This window comes from Lampetra fluviatilis, chromosome 39, assembly GCF_964198595.1.
Source record: "Lampetra fluviatilis chromosome 39, kcLamFluv1.1, whole genome shotgun sequence".
Classification (NCBI taxonomy): Eukaryota; Metazoa; Chordata; class Hyperoartia; order Petromyzontiformes; family Petromyzontidae; genus Lampetra; species Lampetra fluviatilis.
Genome location: NC_136313.1, coordinates 9,852,535 through 9,874,295, shown reverse-complemented (window position 1 = coordinate 9,874,295; position 21,761 = coordinate 9,852,535). Strand labels below are relative to the sequence as shown.

The window sequence follows — 21,761 nt, the reverse complement described above, 5'->3', positions numbered from 1 at the left end:
ACTGCAGCTGCAAGATAACAACTCCCTTTATACAGTACAGGAGAGCAACACTGAGTCTCAGGACTATTTCTTCAGGGAAGTCCTGCATTGGGAAATCAGGCCACATCCCTGTGTAAGCAGTCTTTTTGTATGTTGAAGGGAACTCTAGGACCTGCATATGCCCAGACGGACGAGTTCCCAAACCAACTTTGCTGTACTCCCGTCTGCCGGCCCACGTCACAATGCGGCCGAGATTTTGGAAATTCCACAAATCTACCGCGATCCACCCCAACCGCAGCTTCCGAAATCCGCTGGGCCGCAGACCGGCGTTAAGCCGCCAGGCCCAGCTCGTAGGCAAACGAGCGGCGGCGGCCGACGGGCGCTCGCCGCTCGCCACCGGCGGCCTTCCCTCGGCACGGCCTCCCGGGGGCTTTGCCGAGTCACGACGTTCAACGCACCCCGCTAACGTCCGAAGCGTCGAACGCGAGGGAGCAAAATCAATCGAGCGACGTCAACTCCAATTCCGTCGGTCGACTCAACCGCCCACGTGTTTCAGCTCGACAACCGGTGCCGGTACATTTTTTTTTCTGCTGCGAACGCGCTTTTAAAAGGCTCCGGCGTGTCGCAGCCACGAGGCCTTTAGGCACTTTGTTTTTTATTTCATCCATTCAACATCCGTCGACGGCGTTGCGTTGGCCGGCGGCGGTGGCGACGGCTTTTTTCAGGGGCCAATCGCGCTGCCGTTAAGCCGCATTTAGGTCGGGATTGCATTCTTTGCCCCCCGTCCCCACCCCGTCGCAAATTAAAATCCCGCCGAGTGAATTTCTTCACCGGGTGGACTAATAAATAACTGGCGGTCGTTTTTTATTGGTGCGCGAGGCTTGAGGGCCCCGTTGCTCGCACTTACAGCCGCTCTTTGTTCAAGGAGCGTAACTTGGCCGGTTAAAGCGTATTTCAGCAGAGACGAGGTCAAAGTGAAAAAGGCACGTGGATGGTGGGGGGGGGGCGTGGGGGGGCAATTGCGGTGGCAGCAGTGGTGGCAGGGGGCCGTCTAAGTGGTTCGGGGGGCTGCAGTCCGCAAATCTGCTGAACGCCGTCGCTAAGCCCCGGAGATCGTAACGCGGCTGCGCCTTGTCAGGCTGGGAACGTGGCTTCTTTTAAGATACAACTCTTGAGCATATTGGGATTTTTTGGGGGGATTAATTGCTGCTCAGGTGGCCGCTCCATTGCGTGGTGGTGTGGGGCTGCAGTTGCAGCACCAGTGGAATCAGACGCTGGTTGTCATGGTGTTTAAGACTAAATGTGGGGAATCAAGACAATGTGCTTCAACTTGAGCAGGGATAAGGTTTGGTTAAGTTATTTTTGTTTTGTTTTACAACGGGTGCCTTTTTTATGTCACAGCTTTTACGGTGGGGTTTGTTTCGTTTGGGAAAATCTGAAGTTGCCGCACGAAGCGAGGCATTTGGCATGAATGCTTGAAGGTCAAAAGGGCCGTCGCAAGGCACCTTGACGAAAATCTCGACAAGCGCCCCTTGTAAGCAGAGAAAACTCAAAGCACGTGTGGTGAAGAAACTTAAAAAAACACACGCACGCAAAATGTAAAAAAAAATAACAACACGTTTCTGCAAAGGAAATCTGATCAGTTGAGCCACGCACCTGATTGGTTAATGATGCACATGGCCACCTATGACCCTGCTTGTCTTTAACGTAATATGTATAGCGTCCTAGCCGAGGCGCTTTACAGAGAATAAAGAACGGTACAAGGAGTGAATGTGACGGTGGAGACGAGATGAATACAAGAGATGAGAGGAAGCAATGGGGGTGAATCTGACGACGCGTGAATTCGGTGAAGGTGAAATTGATGACGGTAAATGATGAATGGGGTTAATGAGTGATGGCCATGTCATGAGAATATGAAGAGGGAACAGCAACGGTGGTGGTTATGAGGGGGGATTAAGGGGGGTCGTGGGGAACAATAAGTGAGCTTTGAGTGAGGAGCGGAAACTCTGGTGAGTGAAGGGTGGCTGCTTAATGTGCCTACGTGGACGACCGGCGTCGCTGCGCGCGTTCTCGAGGAATATCCCCCCCCCCGCCCCCGTCTGCCGCACGGGATGGACGGGTCGATGGAAGGATAACGCGAGAGCCACGAATCTGCCACCCCTTTTGTTCGTTCCGTCGAATCGTCTTTGGCCCCGCCGCACACCTGTCAAAGCGAGCCACACTTTAAGAGAGAGCAAATACATTTTGGCAACAGTTCTACTATTTTAAGACAGAGATTCCCGCCGTGTCGCCTTAGCAGACTGGGAGGGGAAGCACTGTTTGTGAGTGCCTATGAAGGCTGGAACGGTACACGTGGGGGTGGGTGGCCAGCACCACACCCGACCGCCTTTGTCTTCCTAGTGGCTACACAGACGCACACACACACAACGGTGTGTGTCTGTTCTTTGTTCCCACTCAGTGAAAATTGCCCGAACCAGTCCTGGGGCCTCCCCTAGGTCGACTCAGCCTCAAACGAGTACCTGGCACGGTGCGTAGTAAACATCGCCACTGGGGAGACAAAGGCGGCCGGGCGTGGTGCTTGCCACCCACCTCTAAATTTGCCATGCCGGCGTTCTTATGTGCTGGCTAACAGCGCTTGCCCCAACAGTCTGTTTCGGCTGTACGAGAGGGCCTTTGTCTCTTTGTGTTATTTGCTCCAAGTCCGCATTGACAGTTTGCCAAAAAACCCAATTTCACCGGCCCTTCTCTCTCGCACCGCTCACCAACTCCCCCCGCCCCCCTCGCCTGCCCCCGTCGCTAAAAAAAGAGAGAGAGAGCTTTACCGCGACCCAGCCCATCCCTCCCGGCCCCTGCATCGGCCTGCTGCTGCCCCCCCCCGCACCCACCTAGTGCCACAACAAGCACCACCATTGTAGCAGCAGCAGCTCGCCTCGCTCCCCAGGGCCAACGACTTCTCGGCCGTTCCTCCGGCGCTGGCTCGGCGGCGAGAGAGGCGAGCTGTCCCGCGATCGGAAGGTCTGGAGTTCATATCACGGTCGGTGGTGGGCGGGGGTGGTGCGGTTTGGCTGGGCCCATCATCCCTGCGGGGGTTGATAAAAATAAGTACTAATTTGTGTGGAAATCAACGAGTGGTTGTCATTTGGAGAGATTTGCCCCCCCCCCCTTCCGCCACCCCCCCCCCGTCGCCGCCGCCATAGGAATGTGTAATTTCCAGCGGGTGCTCAGGTCTGTCAACAGGAGATGAGCGCCGTTGCCTTGATGTTCGTTTGATAAGCAGCAGCAGGGGGCTCAACTTCGATTTTCGAGTCCGAGTTTGAAGGAGCCTCACGTGGAGATGCTTCTTTGGTTCTGTCCGTGGAGCGATGCCAAAGCCTCTCCGTGGCTCCCTGGGACGCTCGCTCCCTCCCACCCCCAGCTACTTCCTTTCCCAAGCCCCACGTTTTATGAAGTATATACGATTCTCGTATTTTAATATAGCCGGATGAATACCCTTGTATTCTAAATATTGAACTTTCAAATTCAACAAACGCATTAAGCCCTTGCGTTTTTTTTTACTGACAAGTAAAAATAAATCGAAGGCGGTGAGGTCGTCGTTTCCACGATGGTTCCCGTGAAATGTAAATAACTCCAACGAGAGGGGTCATCCGTTGTCTTACGCGGCGTGGCCCCCGTGGCGTCGGGGGGGGGGGGGCGACGTCGAGCCCCGACCCGGCAAGGAACGGGGACAACAACGGGGACAACCCGACAGCGTTTGGGCAATGCTAAACCAGGGTGAGCCTGCAGCGTATGGGCAATGCTAAACCAGGGTAAGCCTGCAGCGTATGGGCAATGCTAAACCAGGGTAAGCCTGCAGCGTTTGGGCAATGCTAAACCAGGGTAAGCCTGCAGCGTTTGGGCAATGCTAAACCAGGGTAAGCCTGCAGCGTTTGGGCAATGCTAAACCAGGGCGAGCCTGCAGCGTATGGGCAATGCTAAACCAGGGTAAGCCTGCAGCGTATGGGCAATGCTAAACCAGGGTAAGCCTGCAGCGTTTGGGCAATGCTAAACCAGGGTAAGCCTGCAGCGTTTGGGCAATGCTAAACCAGGGTAAGCCTGCAGCGTATGGGCAATGCTAAACCAGGGTGAGCCTGCAGCGTATGGGCAATGCTAAACCAGGGTAAGCCTGCAGCGTATGGGCAATGCTAAACCAGGGTAAGCCTGCAGCGTATGGGCAATGCTAAACCAGGGTAAGCCTGCAGCGTTTGGGCAATGCTAAACCAGGGTAAGCCTGCAGCGTTTGGGCAATGCTAAACCAGGGTAAGCCTGCAGCGTATGGGCAATGCTAAACCAGGGTGAGCCTGCAGCGTATGGGCAATGCTAAACCAGGGTAAGCCTGCAGCGTATGGGCAATGCTAAACCAGGGTAAGCCTGCAGCGTATGGGCGTACGAAGGAGAAGAAGACTCGAACTCTTGCTCGCTCACTGCCGCCTTAGTAAAGCGCCCTCCCGGCCACGGTAACATCACAAACAAATCGTCGCTTCTTTTTTTTTAGGTCGGCTAAGTTTTGTCGTAAGCCCTGAAGTAATTTGCGTTTTGTCAGATTGCGTGCCCAGATTTTTTATTTTAAACGTAACGCTCACCCTTGCCCCCCCCCCCTTTCCTTCCTCTGCCTGCGTCTTCCTAAAACCCCTCTGGCTTTCCCAGCCACCCACCCACCCATCCAGCAGCAAACCACAAACCCTCGCCACGACAACTGTGACCCTCACGATGCAACAACAAAAAGACGCCCGCTATTAAAACAGTAAAATACCGCGTGCCCGCACACAGCACCGTCGGCCACTCTGTGCCCCCACGCTGGCCGATCGCAACGGCGCTGCCGACTTTGTACTACGATGGACTTCTTTGGCACCATACATAGCGAACCGTGCTAATCAGAGGTGCGGGGGAAGGACAACAAAGGAAACACAAAACGCGGTTCTGAAGAAATTAGTTTGTCAATCTAGATGATGATTTAAAATTGCGTAGCTCCGGTGGCTTCCTAGTATCGGAAGGAAGAGCGTTCCAGATGGCCGCAGAAGCGCATTCAAAAGCGTGCGATGCGGTGACCGTCTTTGTTCGATGGCTAACCAAAACCCTGCTACGAGGATGACCGGAGTTTGCGTGATTGTCTTTGACGAGATCAGCAAGGTATTGCGGTTCATTTGTGGCAAGCACTTTGTGTGTAATGAGTGCGACCTTGCCATGTTTTTGTTCAGCATCTGGAAGCCAAAAGCAACCGGAAGCCTTTTGACATCCTGTATATGCCCGGCCGTTTACACATTAGCTCTGTGGTCACCCCACCACGTCTGTTTAATCATCAAGTTTTTGGTCGAGCGTTTTGTGCCGGAATCGATGAGGTCAATCTGCCAAAGCCAATTCGCACCGCAGGGAATTTCACATTTAGCTTCGATTTAACGTTGATTTATGTTTGCGATATTTTGAATCCTGCGCCGTGTGATGCAGCGTTTTTATTTATATGGGACACTTTTTGACAGTTTACAATATCAACTCATGTTTGTTTGCATTTTTTTACCACGAGTGTGTGGTTAGTGCAGGCTTGGGTCGCCACAGTGGCAAGATGTGAACTACCTCGCCTGGTATGCAGGAGGTCACGGGTTCGATCCTGACCCTGACGCCTGTTGTATATTTGGAGTTTTCATGTCCCCTGTGGTTGTGTGGATTTGTCCCTAGGTCCTCCAGTTTTTCCCTCCACATGCGTTTAGAGTATTTGGCTGCTATACATTTCCACGTGATAAGCCACTTCCTTGCGCTATCATTTGCGGCCACGTCGCTTGTAAAAAAGAGCTACGTAGCTCAGTGGGGCCTCACCTGGTAAAATAAAAATAGTTTAGTTTACTTGATGCCCTTGTCATAAGTGTCTATTTGGTGAATAGCTCAACAACTGTATTTATGTCATTCAATAGTGTTTTATCGTCTATATGTTGTTTTTGTTCTGATTGCTTTCCTTCATTGCTGTACTTTGTTTTGCTCACTTGCTTCATTTTTGTTGACCCAGGTTCCCTTTTGCAAACGAGACTCGTCCGTGTTTCTTGAGTTCCCACCTGGTTACACAAATTAAACGTGAGACCTTTGGCCGAACGTCCCACTCCTACGCCAAGATTCCCTTACGCCAAGCCTCCTTCGTTTGCCCGATGTAGCAGCCGTCGCCCATCGCTTGTCAAGCTTCCACTAACAGAAAGGGGCCTTCAGACGTCGCGCGGTTCAACCGGCATCGCTTTAAGCAAAGCCTCACTCGGCCGACGAGACGCCGACTCTCGAAAACCTGACTCAGAGCTTGGCTCGTATTCGCCGTTAGCCCGGAGCGGCGCTAACCCTGCGCGCACCCCCCCGCCCCCCCCGCCCCCCCCCCCCCCCCGCCCCCCGTGCCGCAGATGTGGACGAGTGCGCCGGCGTGCCAGGCGTGTGCGACGGCGGCGAGTGCTCCAACACGGTGGGCGGCTACTTCTGCACGTGCCCCCGCGGCTTCGTCTCCTCCGGCGACGGCTCCCGCTGCATCGGTAAGCGGGGAGAGGAACGGCGACACCGGAGCGCGGCTGGCCACGTGATGGTGCGAAGGAAGTTCAACGTGCGTGCGCAACACACGACCTGTATCCCGGCATTGTGAAGGAGGAGGTGCCGCGTGGCTGCCTTCCTGCTTGTCTGTGGTTCCTCCTCGTGCCGCCGAGTCGTTCCCTCTCTAGGTGAGCGAGCGTATACCGCGCGGCGATTTACAAGTTGAAATTATTATTATGTTGTTGGTAATCACGATGATGATTCGGTTTATGATGGAGCCACCCGCTTTGCATCACATCTCATCTCAACGCGTTTGAAAGGGGCACCCCCCCAGCGGCAGCTGTCCCTGTGCGGCACAACGGTAGCTCAGCACCTGGCTTGCAAGCGGACCTTGGTCTGCCAGCATGGTGCGTCGATTGTGATCGTTATGTTTTAAGCGCATCTGAGCAATTTGCAGGGACTTTTTTTTCGAATTTGGCAAATTTCGGACCATGTCGCCCGATGCTCCCGCTCGTCTCGAACGACGTCCGGAGATCTTTAACGACCGCTGTGAAGCAGGCGGTTCGTATTCTGTGGTTGACACGCTCCGCAGTAATAACCAGGGTGGCCTGTTTGATTTGAACAGCGACTACCGCAAACGCGCTACAGCTGGGGCCGTGTCAACGCCTGGCTCTAGCCAGATTCAGCCAGGTTCCAAACTCCTCCACCCTCCCCACCCTGCGGGTCCATGGCAGTGCCCCCCACCCCCCCGGTGCTGTGCCCCCCGGTGCTTTGCGCCGGGCGCCGCTGGGCCGTGTTTGGTGAGGGTAAGGTTTCTCCTGGAGGCTCTGGGAGCCGTGTGACCTGCGTGAACTTTGGGCCAGTCCATGTGCGAGCGGTCCGCGTGTGAGCCGTCTGCGCGTGGCAACAGCGCGTGCGAGTGCAGCGCGAGCTTGTGGCCGTCTGGATGGTTAATTTGGACGTTTTTATGTATTTACTTTCTTTGTAATCTTTCACACGATACAGCCAAACTATTTTTTTTGCGTCGCTATTGTCTTGCTTGGTCGGCGGGTATAGCGCGTCCGCTGCTTGTTGCAGAGGTTCGTGCTTTGAAGGTCCATCTTAAATCGCATCCACTACACAAACCATGGCAGATGCGGATACCTGATGCACAAATGTAAAATGTAAAACTTTCCAGTAGTGTGTGACTGTAAATCAACCGGAACAGACCGTACAACGTTTCACGACGCAATGCCCCATCAACAAAATCGGCAGAGAACATCGCAGCGATGATACACTCCACTACTCCTGACGCAGTTATTTGGCTTGACCACCTGAAAGTGACATAGTAGTTGTCGCTCTGCATCTACATCAGCATCCGTATGACAAGAAGAAGGCGGTTTGATACCAGAAGACTGCTCCGATAATGATTACTCCGCGCGTTGTTGCCGTAACGATCCCTCCTACACGCCGTCCGATTCACAGTGGACCTTAAAGATCCCGTGACGTCATTCGCAAGAGCAGTGCCGGCGTCAGGGCCCAAATTGGCCAAATGAGAAAATTACGCTGCCAATGGCTCGTTTGGGGCTTCGTGCACACGGCGTCAACAACCAGGACGGTCCGCCACATTAGTCTGGTGCAAGCTCGTGTATCTTGTTTAACCAGAGACTGGGATGAGGCTCATGTGCAAGAGGGACCAGGTCACGCTTGCACATGAGGCCCATCCTGGTCCCCCTTGCGTTCTTGCCTCTGGTTAAACAAAATAAACTGCCATGCGCCACATTTATTAGGCACCGATTTTGAATTCGATTCTACTGCTGCTATATGTTGGCTTTGTGTTTTCTCCCAGGTGCCCTTTGCAAATGAGAATTGTTATCAGAGTGGACCGGGCCTCAATCAAAGATAGACACAAGCCTTCACTGACAATCTCACACGAATGGGTGCAAGTGTGTGGGTGTGTGAGTGTGTGCGAGAGCGGTGGTACGGTGGTTAGCACCCTGCGCTACGAACCCAGCCACCCGAGTTCGACTCCCGCTCACGGTCAGCACCAGTGACGATTGTCTGAACCGGTCCTAGGTGGGCTGTGGGTGTGCAAACATCAGCACTTGCCCTCAACAGTATGTTGAGGCTATACGGGGGACCTTTGGTGCAGAAGTGAGATTTGACCAAGTGCCCATTTCCCGTGTGTTTTTTTTTCCATCACCACTCACCCGGGGGTTTCCTTTCAAGAAGTACGGTGGGGGGGGGGGGCTGGGCAGTGGTGGTGGGTGGGGGGGGGCACTTTGTGCACAAGCCGCGTAGTGTGAGGAGCTTGGTGGGGGGCGCGGTGGGGGGGGGGGGGCGGGGGAGCGTGCGGTGCGGTTATTTGTAAAGAGAGAGCACAAGGCCCGTGGCTTGCCTGGGGACTGTGGGAAGCCGCCGTGCCGCCCTGCGAAGTGACACTCTCGAGCAGGCGTAGGATTTCGTGCAAGGGCAGATAATTACACAGCCCCCCCCCCCTACCTTCTCGTTAGCACTTGGCTCCGGGCTAGCCTATTAAACATCCACCTCCTCTTCCCCCCACCCACACCAACGCGCGCACACATTCCGCCACTAAAAGCATCGAGATGGGTGGTGGTGGTGGTCGCGAGGAGGAGGAAGGATTGGGGGTGGCGGTGGTGGTGGTGGCGGCTGTGCACACTGCCTTGTGATATTTTTTGCCGGCAGCTGTTCCGTAACATCAATCGGACATTTTCTTGTCGGGCCCGGTGAAAATTTGTTGTGTAAACGGCCGCAAGAGAAATTTACCATGTTCGTGCCCTCGAGTGCGGTTCGGAGGGAGAATGAAATGGAATTGAATCATGGCACGTGACAGATTCGGAGGTTTCCAAGGGAAAATGCTCCGGCCGACCGAACGCCGATCAACACACGTGCCGCCCTATCGGCTCTCCGTGGCTCTAAACCTGGTCTTCGAGTGCACGTCCACTCGGTAGCTCGTGGCTACGACTGTTGTATACGCCGAGCGACACCGAGAGACGGAGAGAATTAACGGCCGGATAATAGAAACATTAAAATTACGCCATCGCTCGATCTTCGAGGCTGGTGACGATACGGAGAGGCCTTCATCCAGCAGCGGATAAATTATGTTCACTGGTGATTATGATGATGGTGCAAGTAGGGATATGAACGGGTGGATGTATGAGCCACATTCAGGAAACGTGCAAAGTGTGCAGCGAGCGGAGAAGCGTAAGAGGAGCGTGAAGGTCGCCGCAGCGCGGGACAGCAAACTAGGAACGTGGAGCAGCGTGGGGGGCACAGGGGCGGTGACGCGTGCCCGGCCGGAGCACGCAGGCCGCTCGTTGCAGAAGGTCACGGTTCGAATCCGGCAGGCCGCCCTGGTTACTCGCCGCGGGCGTTATTAGCCGTGAAACGCGGAGGAGGCGGCGGCGCCGTCCGCTTTGTGGCGGACGTCAAAGTTGCGGCGCCGGCCGTCGTGCTCCAGACTTGCTCAAAGTTATTGGAAAACGCGGAAACTGAGCCGGGACCCTTCTGAAAACGAGTCTTGAGACTCAGCGAGGCGTAGCTGGGAAAACAAATTACATATTAATATCAACAATAACCGGCATGTGGTAGCAAATATGCATAACAAAGCAGGTTAGTTACTGCCGCTGCTGCGTTTGCCACTTCTATTGCCGCCGCTACCGCTGCTACTGCCGCCGCCGCGCGCGCTCCAAGTTTATAGCTCCGGTTGCTCCACTGGGCGCACGAACGCGTTCACGAGCCTTCGCACGTACGCGCCGCGCACCAACGGGGAACCCTTCCACGAGGTTTCTACCGCAAGAGCATGGCACAGCTGGTGACCCTCGCCTGGGCGATAAGTAAATGTCTTTCGGTGTTTTCTTTGAAAATTACCGGGCAGCTCGTGGTCTAGGACCTATTTTTGTAAGCGAGTCTGGCGGCAGTGAAGGGGAATGGAAGGAGGAGAGAGGAGGGTGGGAGGGAGCAAAGTTTTTGAGACGGCCAGACGGATGTGTGTGTGTGCCATTTCCCATGAGAGCAACGCAAATGGGTTCCATCTGCTTGCATACGCGCGTGCGTGCGTGTGCGCGTGTGCGTGTGTGTGTGTTCTGAGCGTGTGTGTCGGTGTTCTGAGCCAAACGCATTAGAGAATTGCATCGTGGTTAACGTTATATTTTGTTGAGGCATTTCCCTTTTACACTGATTTCTGTATTGGTCATGACACCACCGCAGTTTGTTGAAGTTGGCCCAAGGAATGGCCCCCGATGCTCGTAATAGGCTACTCGGAGTCGTTCTTTGGAAAGTGCAAATATTTTATAAGCTGTGGTATATGCACGCGCGTGTGCTTCCATTGCCCACGTAATGGACTTGTATTTTACTATTTGTTCAGCGCCGTACTTAATTGTCCATTCTGAAATTTGTCTTGGAATACTTTAAATGGTTTTTAACGTGTTTTTGAAAAGCAATGTTTACATATTTCTCTTTTTTGGCCTCTGTCTGCTCTTGGTTTGTTCCAGATGTCTCTTAGATCGCCCGACTTTTAAAATTGGACTTCGACCTGGTTAAACATAGTACGAAATAATCTTGATTTGAAGCTTTCGTGACTGCAGGAATCCATACTCCTTGGTTCTTTAGGTAAAGTCACGTAGGTAGAAAAATAATAGATCACGACGTTTCGATCGCAACGCAAGCGTCCGTCATCAGGTGTTCGTCCCACTTGATGACGGATGCTTGTGTAGCGATCGAAACGTCGTGATCTATTAATTTTCTATCTGCGTGCCTTTACCGAAAGAACCAAAGAGTATAGGACGAAATAATCGATGAATTAAACAACCGGACGATACTTCTCCTTCGCATATCTGTGCCGGAGCGTAAGAAAAACAAACGGTATTTTGTTTACACATCCCATCAACCGCCGCGGCCTTCTGGCAGTCCATCATTTCAGCGGAATTGGTTCAACACAACCAAATCTCTGGATAAACGACTCGCGTCCGTGCGAGTACCACATGAATGCTTTTACACGACGCACCGCGTCGATGTATATATATTTTAAAAACGTGTTCTTTATTTAAATTGGAACATACGTTTTCTCCCCCAGCTCTGATGGGATACAGGCACAACAAAGAAACCCATTCTAAACTAAACTAAAACATTGATTTTACCAGGTAAGGCTCACTGAGCTATATAGCTCTTTTTTAGAAGTGATCTGGCCACAAATGATAGCTCGACGAAGTGGCTTATCATCATACGGAAATGTATAGCAGCCAAATACTCTAAAACGCGTGTTTCCAACGTGAAGGGAAAACCCGAAGCACTTGGGAGAAACATCCACGCGACAACGGGGAGATGGTGCAAACTCCAAATCTACAGCAGCAGGCGTCAGGGTCGCCATCGAACCCACGACCTCCTGTACACCTGGCGAGGGAGTGAACATCTCGCCACTCGTCGCCACGTCTGAGAAGCGTGGTCGAGAGGGTGGCTGTGCGAGAGACTCCGCGATTGTCCAGGGCTGCTGGAGAAGGCACCACGCGTGACAATTATTCGTTTGCTCGTCGTTGATGCCACTCAGCCGCCCACCCTGGACAACAATGGCGGCCTTTTGCCTTTTTTCAAACGCCGTTCGAGAGCCGAAGGAGACCTCGCTAGTTGCACGATGAGGGGATTGCTTTAAATTCACATCTTTGAATTTGCATCTCGTTACCGTGCCGTCTGATGGATTTCTGCTCCTGAGTTTCCCCTGGCAAAAGAAAACAAGCTGTCGCACGTCAACGTGGTGCGCGCGGTTCATCAGTTCACACAGCATCTTGAGACGCGCCGATGCAATTGGACGCTTTTGTAAACATTTTGCATCGTACTGCATCGTGCCGTCGGGTGTCTGGGGGGGGGGGGGCGAGTTAGCGCGAGGGCGGACGAAGCCCTCTCGAGTCTCCATTCGCCACCTCGACTTTTGTTTGAGGTTTTTGTCGAGCGGCGTCGTGTTTTTGGCGGCAGCGCGGACGGCCGACGACGGCGAGCGCTCGCACGGCGCTCAATGGAAGTCGCCGCGCCGCGCGCCCCAGGCGGCCGGGCAGATTGGCGAGCTGCCCCTCGGTCACGGTCCTTCAGCGGAGCCCCGCCGCAGTGTGTCCGCCCCTCGCCGTTTGAAAACAAAACCACCTTTTATTTTTAAAACACCTTCCCCCTTCTCGGCTTTCCGCTTCGCGTTGACGCGGCCGTCGCCCGTCGCACGCCGCCGTCACATTCTTTTGCAGGAAATTCTCCTCGAATCGCCTCCTCTATTCCTTTTTTTTTCTTTCCTGCTTCCCCCCCCCCCCCCAAAAAAAAATCCCAAAACAAAACAAACCCCGACCCAATCCCATTCCTACATATCCAGACGCTGACCGTGTTGTGGCTGAATAGGTGTTTTGTCTCGAGGTGCGCGCATACCTCAGTCCGACCGACGCATTATGGGGCGGTGGGCGGTGGTGGGGGCAGTGGTGGAGGCGGTGGGGGGGGGCAGCTCACGTCCCACCCACGCGACGCAGCTCGGTTTAAACGGGCCCCTGCGTGGCCACCAACGTGGGTTCACACGCGCAACGCTGCTCCTTTCCCAACGCCGCCTCAATTGGGGTTCTGTTATTAAGGCGTGCCCAGGTCTCCCTTGCAAACAGTTCCGCGGCGGAGAGTGAGAGAGGGAGTGAGAGAGGGAGCGTGAGAGTGAGAGGGAGAGTAATTGCCCACGGCGGTCAGTGGCACAAAAACGGTGCTCGTGGAGCGGGGGGGGGGGGCGGCGTGGGGTTGGAAAATGTTTCAACGTCTCGGTTTCGACTGCGCGTGAACGAGCCCGCGTGCAAGCTGAGGGGCCTGCAAGTTAACTGGATGTACGTTCCGAATGGGCCCGCCTTCTCTGGCGCTCGCCCCCGTTTTCTATTTTACGATAATTGCCGTGGAAAATAGTCGCGGTGAACTTTTGTTATTGCTCGAGGAAACTGTAATGTTATAATTGTGTGCCGGTTTGTGCGTGTAAGCATGAAGCTGCGTGTTTTTTTTTGTGAAAGCCTCTCGAGCGATGCGTTTTTAGTTTTCTTGCCCTTGTCAGGGACTGCGCGGCGGTGTTTAGATTGGTCACGGAAGAAAACAAATCTCAACAGGAGGTTGAAGTGTTCCAAGTAAATCGCCCCCCCCTCACCACCCCACCGAAGAAAAACACCTGGATGTTCGTGACCGTACCTGCGGAGGCTGTCGGCAATTACAGCTCAAATGGCATTTTCTTTGAAAATCCTTGGAAAATTTCCAACAAAGTAGAAAGTGCCTCTGTTGTACGGGGGCCCAGATACACGCACGTGGTGTGTGCGTGTGTGTATGTGTGTGTGTGTGCATGTGTATGTGTGTGCATGTGTGTGCATGTGTGTAGTGCAACGGTTTGAGCGCTGCACTATAAACCCGGCCACCCAAGTTCGACTCCCGGCCAACACCACTGACGAATATCTGAATCAGTCTTGGACCTCCCATAGGTCGACTCCGCTACAATGAGTTCCCGGTCCAGTGTGTAACCATCACCACCGGGGAGACAAAGGTGGCCAGGCGTCGTGCTGGCCACCCACCCACCCCCTCGTGTGCCGTGCCGGCCTTAATAGGTGCTCGCTCACAGCACTTGCCCCAACGGTCTGTCAAGGCTACACGGTGGGGGTATCTTTGTCTCTGTGCCTCGCGTGCAGACCAGCGCGTGGGCACCTGCTTCGCGAGCCTGCTGGGCGGCCGCTGCGGAGGCGAGCTGCCGTCGCCGCTCACCAAGACGCAGTGCTGCTGCGAGACGGGCCGCTGCTGGGCCGCCGGCGGGCTGCCCGAGATGTGTCCCGTGCGGGGCTCCGGTAGGTGGCCTCGCGTGTGCCGGGGCCGCCCGCACGACGGCGTGGCGGGGATGGGGAGAGAGAGACCCCCATCACAAGCCTGGTTTTGTTTTACTAAGGGGGGTCAAAACACTGAGATCCTCCGATCAGAATTGTTGATTTCGGCGGGATCGCCTTGGCGGAGGGCGTAAAGAAATGCGTGCCGCTCGTGTGGACGGGAAGCTAACGAGGAGGTGCCGTTGGCATTGGGACACGCTTTAAAGATGGCTCCACAACGGGCCTGGTTTCCTTGTACCACGCATGCACACCGCGACCTCCCAACCCACCCCGACCCCCTGGGAATCCTCTCTCTGTCTCTCTCCAGATGAGTTCCGCCGGCTCTGCATCGAGGGTGCGCCCGTGGGACCGGGTGTCGGCCCTGGCGGGGGCCCCTTCGGTCCTCACCCGGGAGGCCCCTACAGCCCCTACGGGCCAGGCCTGGGCCCCAACGGGGGGCCCTTGGATCCGAGCGGCCCCAACGGGGTTCCCTACCGCCCGGGCGTCAACGGCAACGGCGTGCCTGGAGGGCCCCTTCGCGGTGAGCAAAGCCGCACACAGCGGCCGAACCTGGTGCTTGTTTACAAAGATAAAGATCCCCCGCGTAGCCTCAACAGACTGTTGGGGCAAGTGCTGTTAGCGAGTAGCACCTATGAAGGCCGGCACGGCACACGAGGGAGTGTGTGGCCAACACCACGCCCGGTCGCTTTTGTCTCTCCAGTGACGATGTTTACTACACACCGCACCGGGTACTCATTTGAGGCTGTGTCGACCTAAGGGAGGCCCAGGACCGGTTCAGATAATTATGACTGGTGTTGGCCGCAAGCGGGAATTGAACTTGGGTTGCCGGCTTCCTAGCGCAGTGCGCTAACCGCTGCACTACCGCTCCCCACAATATTTACGCTTAAACATGCACAATGAGTTGACACGGAGTGCATCGTGTTTTTTTGTTGATTTGTGCTTCTTACGCGTCAGCAACGCAGCAGCAGCATCACCAGAGTAGGAAGAGAAGAGAACTGTGAAGGTTTTGTCAACTCTCATTTCACTAGCTGAAATGTACTGTTAACCGAAATAACTGTTAATCGAACATAGGAATTACATGTTTTAACCATTAGTCCCTTCCAACGTAAACACGTACCGTTAATGAAAATGTTAACGTTAGTCGAAACCACGGGGTCCTATGGGAGGCGGAGCGTTAACTGATGTGGCCTTTAACCGAGGGACTTCTGTATATAAACACCACCAAAGCTAACGTGATGAATACTAACTCAACAACCAGACGCGCTTCGTCACCACCGCTGCCGCTACCCTACGCAGCCACGGTCGCGACCGCCGTGAGCTCCGTCGATTGTTGAGCGGCACGATCGCCACCCGGTGCTCGCCGTGCGGCTTCTTTTTTTTGCGCCGCCAGTGCCGGACATCGTGACGCTGAACCAGACGCTGGACATCTGCAAGCACTACACCAACCTGTGCCTCAACGGCCGCTGCGTGCCCACGCCGGGCAGCTACCGCTGCGAGTGCAACGTGGGCTTCAAGCAGGACCTCCGCGGCGAGTGCATCGGTACGTGCGGCGGTGCCGGCGTCCGCGCGTCCGTCCCGTGCGTCCGTCGGGCGCGCCCCTCCTCGCGGTGCCGACCGTGACCCCCGTCGCCGCGTGCCCGGGTTCGCCCGGCTTTGGCCGTGAGCCCTACCGTGCATCCCGGCAGCCTCACCGAGCGATGACCCCTGACCTCCAGGAGCCGTGACATTGCCGCGAGCGTTCCGCCAACCCCCTTCCACGTCAATTCACCACGATGCTGTGCACGGTAGAATTTGACTGCCCTGGGACGACTGGGGTTCGTGCACTGGTGATCGCGGGCAGTTGTTGTTGTCAGCCTGTAACTTCTCACTGCTGGGAAAGGTCTTGGAGCGACCTCCGAACTGGCCGGTGTTGTTTGTGCTGCTGCTGCTGCTGCTGCCATCTCCTTCTGATTCCCTTGGCTTCTCTCTTGGCTGTCCACGCCGTAGCTGGCCTGGTCTCTCATGTCAGCTGTTCTCATGGTGCGTGCCGTCCCTTCCCACCTGGTTCCTTTGGCTTTAAAAACAGCAGCGGCGGTGACCCCCCAGTTCTTGTCCTTATTTCTTTATTTCTTAGCCGATCATCTTTCACATACTCCGAGTAAATCTTCTTGCCATAGTTGTTTGCCAATTTTTTTTCCCCTTGTTTCTTAATGAACGATTGTTTTTTATGTACGAAAACTGGCCAAATGCGCATTTTCCAATTTTTGTTCTATATTTTTCATATATATTTAGTTTAGGCTGTCCAACAACAATACAGGACCAAAGTATAGAGACAATTGGAGATCGGCAATCAACATTTTCTGTTAAGGCACAAAAGCAAATCTCCTTATTACTCGGCGTTTTGCCGACAACACGCCTCACTGAGTCTCATGACTCTTTTTCAGGAGGGTCCTGGCTAAGTTTTCACAGTTGTGGGGGAGGGAGAGGAATTCTGCCATTAAAAATCGATTTTTTTTAATTTGGGAAACTGCGGCCCATTGCGCAAAGTATTTCTACAGACGAGCGGGCGAATTAGCGGCGGTGAATTGGCGGCAGTTTAGAGGAGGCCTCGTCTCTCCGTTTGTGGCCTCGGTAGACGTCGACGAGTGTGGCAGCGGGCCCTGCAGCCACGGCGACTGCATCAACACGCCGGGCTCCTTCCAGTGCCGTTGCCACACCGGCTTCCAGGTCAACCCGGCCAAGCCGGCCTGCATCGGTACGTGGCCCGTCCGTCCGTGCGTGCGTGCGTACCGCCCCGGTTTTCGCTGTGCGTGCGTGCGCGTCGGTTGACCCATAACACCTGGGGACTTCTCCCGTGATCTCCGGTCAGCACCACCTTCGACAATTCACACGATGGCCTGAAAACCGCACCTATAACCTGGCACCCCAAGCACTGTGGTGACGTCACCACCACTTAGTGGGCAAATGGAGGCTATTGTTGTTGTACGCGTGCGTTGAATGTACCGCTGGCTGTGGGAGTAGCCCCCGGTGGAAATGCCTTCCCTTCGTTATGCCATGTCCAGAAGACATGGGGAGGGGTGCGGTGGTGTAGCGGTCATTACGATAAGCTGCGAACCCGGCGACCCCGAGTTCAATTCCCGCTCACGGCCAACAGCAGTGACGAATATCCAAACTGGTCCTGGGCCTGCCCTAGGTCACCTCGGCCTGAAATGAGTGCCTGGTGCGATTGTGTAAACTTCGCCACGAGGGAGACAAAGGCGGACGAGCGTGGTGCTGGCCACCCACTCCCTCGTGTGCCGTGCCGGCCTTCACAGGTGCCACTCACTAGCAGCACTTCCCCCAGTGGTCTGTTAAGGCTATACGGTAGGGGTGGTACCTTTAGCTTTGTGTGCGATGGACTGCACCGCAGACATCGACGAGTGCATCCACAACGGGCAGCTGTGCCGCAACGGGCGCTGCGTCAACACCGAGGGCAGCTTCCAGTGCATCTGCAACGCCGGCTTCGACCTCACGGCGGACGGCAAGAACTGCGTCGGTGAGACCCCTCAACCCCCCAACCCCCCCAAACTCCCCAGCCACCCTAACCCCCGCAACCCCGATAACCCACCCAATGCCCCCCCACCTCCCTAACCCCCTAAACACTCCCAATCCACCCCAACACTCCCAAGCCCACGTGGCTGCTGCTGCCTTCCGCTTATTTGTGCGCGCCACGGTGGCGAGATGTTAACTTCCTCGCCTGGTATACAGGAGATCGTGGGTTCGATGCCTGTATTTTGGGAGTTTGCATGATCTATTTCCCTGTGATCATGTGGATTCTTCTCTGGGTCCTCCGGTTTGTCCCTCCGCATTTAGAATGAACATCGCACGTTTGGAGTATTTCGCTGCAAAAAGTCGAATGAACGCAAATGATCGTTGTTAACATTATTATTGTTCTCCCGTGTGCGATGTAGACCACGACGAATGCGCGACGACCAACATGTGCCTCAACGGGATGTGCATCAACGAGGATGGCAGCTTCAAGTGCATCTGCAAGCCGGGCTTCTCGTTGGCGCCCAACGGCCGCTACTGCGTCGGTGCGTGCACGTGGGGCGACGCTACCGCCCCCCCCCGCCCCCCCCACGGGACGCGCGCGTACACGCTTACAACGAGCTCGACGCACGCGCACGCAGACGATCGCGTACACGCCTGGCCGGGCCCATGTGCGGCGGTGGAAATGGGCCAGCGTGTACGACGGTACACCAGACCGGAAAACTTCCCCGGAACGCCGTGCGTGTGTGCGTGCGTGCGTGCATTCTGGCACCGTTCAGGACGGTTCCTTGTTCCCAAGCCACGGTGTGTAGACGCCGGCGAGCGCGGGCTGCGCGACGAACAGGTTTCACACCGGCGCGACTGCACATTGCGACATCTGCTCACGGGGGCTTTCTCCTGAATGGTTGTCTTAACGCAACCAACTGTGAAAGCGCGGGTCGTGCCGTGCCGCGTGCAAGACGACGGGGCGACGGGTGGGATGAACAGGGCTCGCTGCGCCGCCGTGCGAGTGACGCTTGCGGGGTTTGTGCGAGGCAGACATCGACGAGTGCCAGACGCCGGGCATCTGCATGAACGGGCGCTGCGTGAACAGCGAGGGATCCTTCCGCTGCGAGTGTCCCCCGGGCCTCGTCATCGGCATGGACGGCCGCATCTGCGTCGGTGAGTCCCCCCCTTCTCCCTTCCCCCTTCACCCCCTCCCCCTACACCCCCTCCCACGTGGCTCGGACATTCCCCTCCATTCACGCAGCCCGCGTTTGGATGCTCCGACTGAACGTAGCCTATTCAGGTTTTTTTTTATTTTTTTGTTTGTCAGACACGCACATGCGCAGCACGTGCTACGGCGCCATCAAGAAGGGCGTGTGCGTGCGCCCGTTCCCGGGCGCCGTCACCAAGTCGGAGTGCTGCTGCGCCAGCACGGAGCACGGCTTCGGGGAGCCGTGCCTGCCCTGCCCCGCCAAGAACTCCGGTAACGACGCACGCCACGCGTCCCCCCGCCCACACAGCGCACGTCAGCACGTGTCGACACGTGTCGGCACGTGTGAGTGCCTGTGAGCACGTGTCAGCACTCATTAGGACATGTCAGCACGTGTCAGGACATGTCAGCACACATCAGCACACATCCATATTTGTCACCACGTGTCAGCCGATGGCAGTACGTGTCAGCATGTGTCAGCACGTGTCGGCACACAGCGGCACACGTGCGCACGCGTCACCACGTGTCAGCATGTGTCAGCATGTGTCAGCATATGTCAGCACACAGCAGCACACGTGCGTACGCGTCAGCACGCGTCAGCACGCGTCAGCATGTGTCAGCACTCAATACGAGGGTTGGTGGACCGCATCCAAATGTTTTGAAACTCCCTTCCCGTGGGCGGCGTCGAGGAGGTGTTCCACACCCTTGGATCTTCCAGGAGAAGGCGGTACAGCAAATGTGGACTCCACCCATGCTGTTTCCGTGGGATAGAGCGTTTCCTCCTCGCACACGTGGGTTTTCCCGGGTGCTACGGTTTCCTCCCACATGTAAAAACGCTCATTATTTGGCCAATAACGTCTTCATATATAGAGGACCGCAGAGCTTAGGGGGGACGAATTTTACAGCGGCTCTCTGCTTCTCTGAGAACGTTCCTGCTCGTCTGTGGTTCCTCCTCGCCCCTCATTCTCCCTCTTCAACAGCCAGCATACAATGTGCGGTGGCGGCGCAATGCAGGTTGACATCATCATCATGGACACAATCATTCAATGACACTGTGGCCCAAAAAGGAAATAACGATGACGTTAACCGGTGACGTTTCAGGCAATGGCCCTCCTTCATGGCACACCTGCTGGGCACCGCGGTGGCGAGATGTTATCTACCTCGCCTGGTATACAGGAGGTCGTGAATTCGATCCCGACTCTGACGCCTGCTGTATATTTGGAGTTTTCGTGTTCTCCCCTTTGTCATGTGGATCTTTCTCCGGGTCCTCCGGTTTTGCCCTCCACCTTTAGAATCAACGAGTATTTGGCTGCTATAAATCTCCACATGATAAGCCACTTCGTTGGGCTATCGTCTGTAATAGCTTCTGAAAAAGAGCTTCATAGCTCAGTGGGCCTTACCTGGTAAAATAATTTGAGTTTTGGGTTTACCTGTCGACACAAGGGCCGTCACCCAACAAAGGGCCGTCACCTTGAATATATTTCTTTCTTTTTAGGTCCACGGTGTTGTTGACGAATACGTCGTTGTTGTTGTTGTCGTTCGTGCTCACGCACCGCCAGCCACGCAGCACCACGACCGAGACAACACACATGAGTAGACCTCCAGCACACGATACTGTTGTACACGCGGCGTCTCTTGCTGTCCGATTAACAACGTGTCGCGTTTCCGCAGCGGAGTTCCAGTCCTTGTGCGGCAGCGGCCTCGGCATCACGGCCGACGGCAGAGGTGGGTTGACAGAGCGATCGTCGGCAGCGAAGGGGCAGGAGGGGGAGGGGAGTTGCTCGGCAGCAGAGAAAGCCCCCGCTGCCTCTTGCGACCCACGGCGATAAAAACATCACCCCTCGCCTCAGACGCGTTCCTAATTAGGTTTTTGCCGTCGCGAAGTTCCGATGTGAACTGGGCCGCTGGGAGAGAGGAAACCCGACCCTGAACTGTGTCAGCTGATCGTTCAAACCCCAGTTTGGGGGGGATGGTGGTGGGTAAAACTCTCATTATGACCGCAGTCAACCTTCATTGGAAGACTGGAAGCCCAAAGGGAAGGCCGAGAGGCTGTGCTTGCCGCATCCTCCGTCCGTGCAGCGAAATGTGGTGATGTCACCAGAGTGCTGTGACGGAATACCGGACTATATTGGGTAACGCCTGACTACGCTTAAAGTCTTTTTGTTGTTGTTATAATGTCGTGAATGAAACTTCATGTTTGCGCTGGACAGCCAGGGAGTGCTAGGGAATGTAACTGCTTGACGAGGGCAGCAACGCACCTGAAGGGGTTTGTGGGCCAGCGGGACATGGATTGGGCAAGGGGCATTGCCGACCTTTCACTCAGACAACTGTCGAGTACACATATCCTGGGACCTTTTTCTGCCGGTATCAAAGCTTGAAAAACAAGAAGAGGTTTTATCCTTTCTGGCAATAAGATGCTCAAACACCAAGTATGCATAGCTCGAGGTAATACGCTGATACCTGCATTGTTCACCTTTTGGCGTTCTATGATCTGACGCTGTGGGACTAGGCTATACAGAAGGCTGCTCTCTCTGGTGTAGGCCAATCAGTTTCCAAGTCAATGCCATAAATAATGATCAGAGCATGTTTGTTTGTATGTTTTGCCACAAATGCGTGCGGTTAACGCAGACCTGATGTCTTTGCAGAAGGTATTTATTTGGTCTTTGAACATCTTAACACCTGTTTTA

General features: G+C 55.0%; 1 protein-coding gene across 1 annotated transcript in view; it reads left to right on the top strand.

Moving 5' to 3' along the window:
- FBN2 (fibrillin 2) overlaps window positions 1–21,761 on the top strand; it is a 128,088-nt gene that overhangs the window by 47,208 nt on the left and 59,119 nt on the right. The window contains exons 8-17 of the mRNA XM_078874680.1: window positions 6,390–6,515; window positions 14,184–14,336; window positions 14,680–14,892; window positions 15,763–15,912; window positions 16,987–17,106; window positions 17,761–17,886; window positions 18,302–18,424; window positions 18,918–19,040; window positions 19,195–19,347; window positions 20,746–20,799. Of these exons, the coding sequence (XP_078730806.1) occupies window positions 6,390–6,515; window positions 14,184–14,336; window positions 14,680–14,892; window positions 15,763–15,912; window positions 16,987–17,106; window positions 17,761–17,886; window positions 18,302–18,424; window positions 18,918–19,040; window positions 19,195–19,347; window positions 20,746–20,799 (1,341 nt within the window). The remainder of the gene's footprint in view (window positions 1–6,389; window positions 6,516–14,183; window positions 14,337–14,679; window positions 14,893–15,762; window positions 15,913–16,986; window positions 17,107–17,760; window positions 17,887–18,301; window positions 18,425–18,917; window positions 19,041–19,194; window positions 19,348–20,745; window positions 20,800–21,761) is intronic.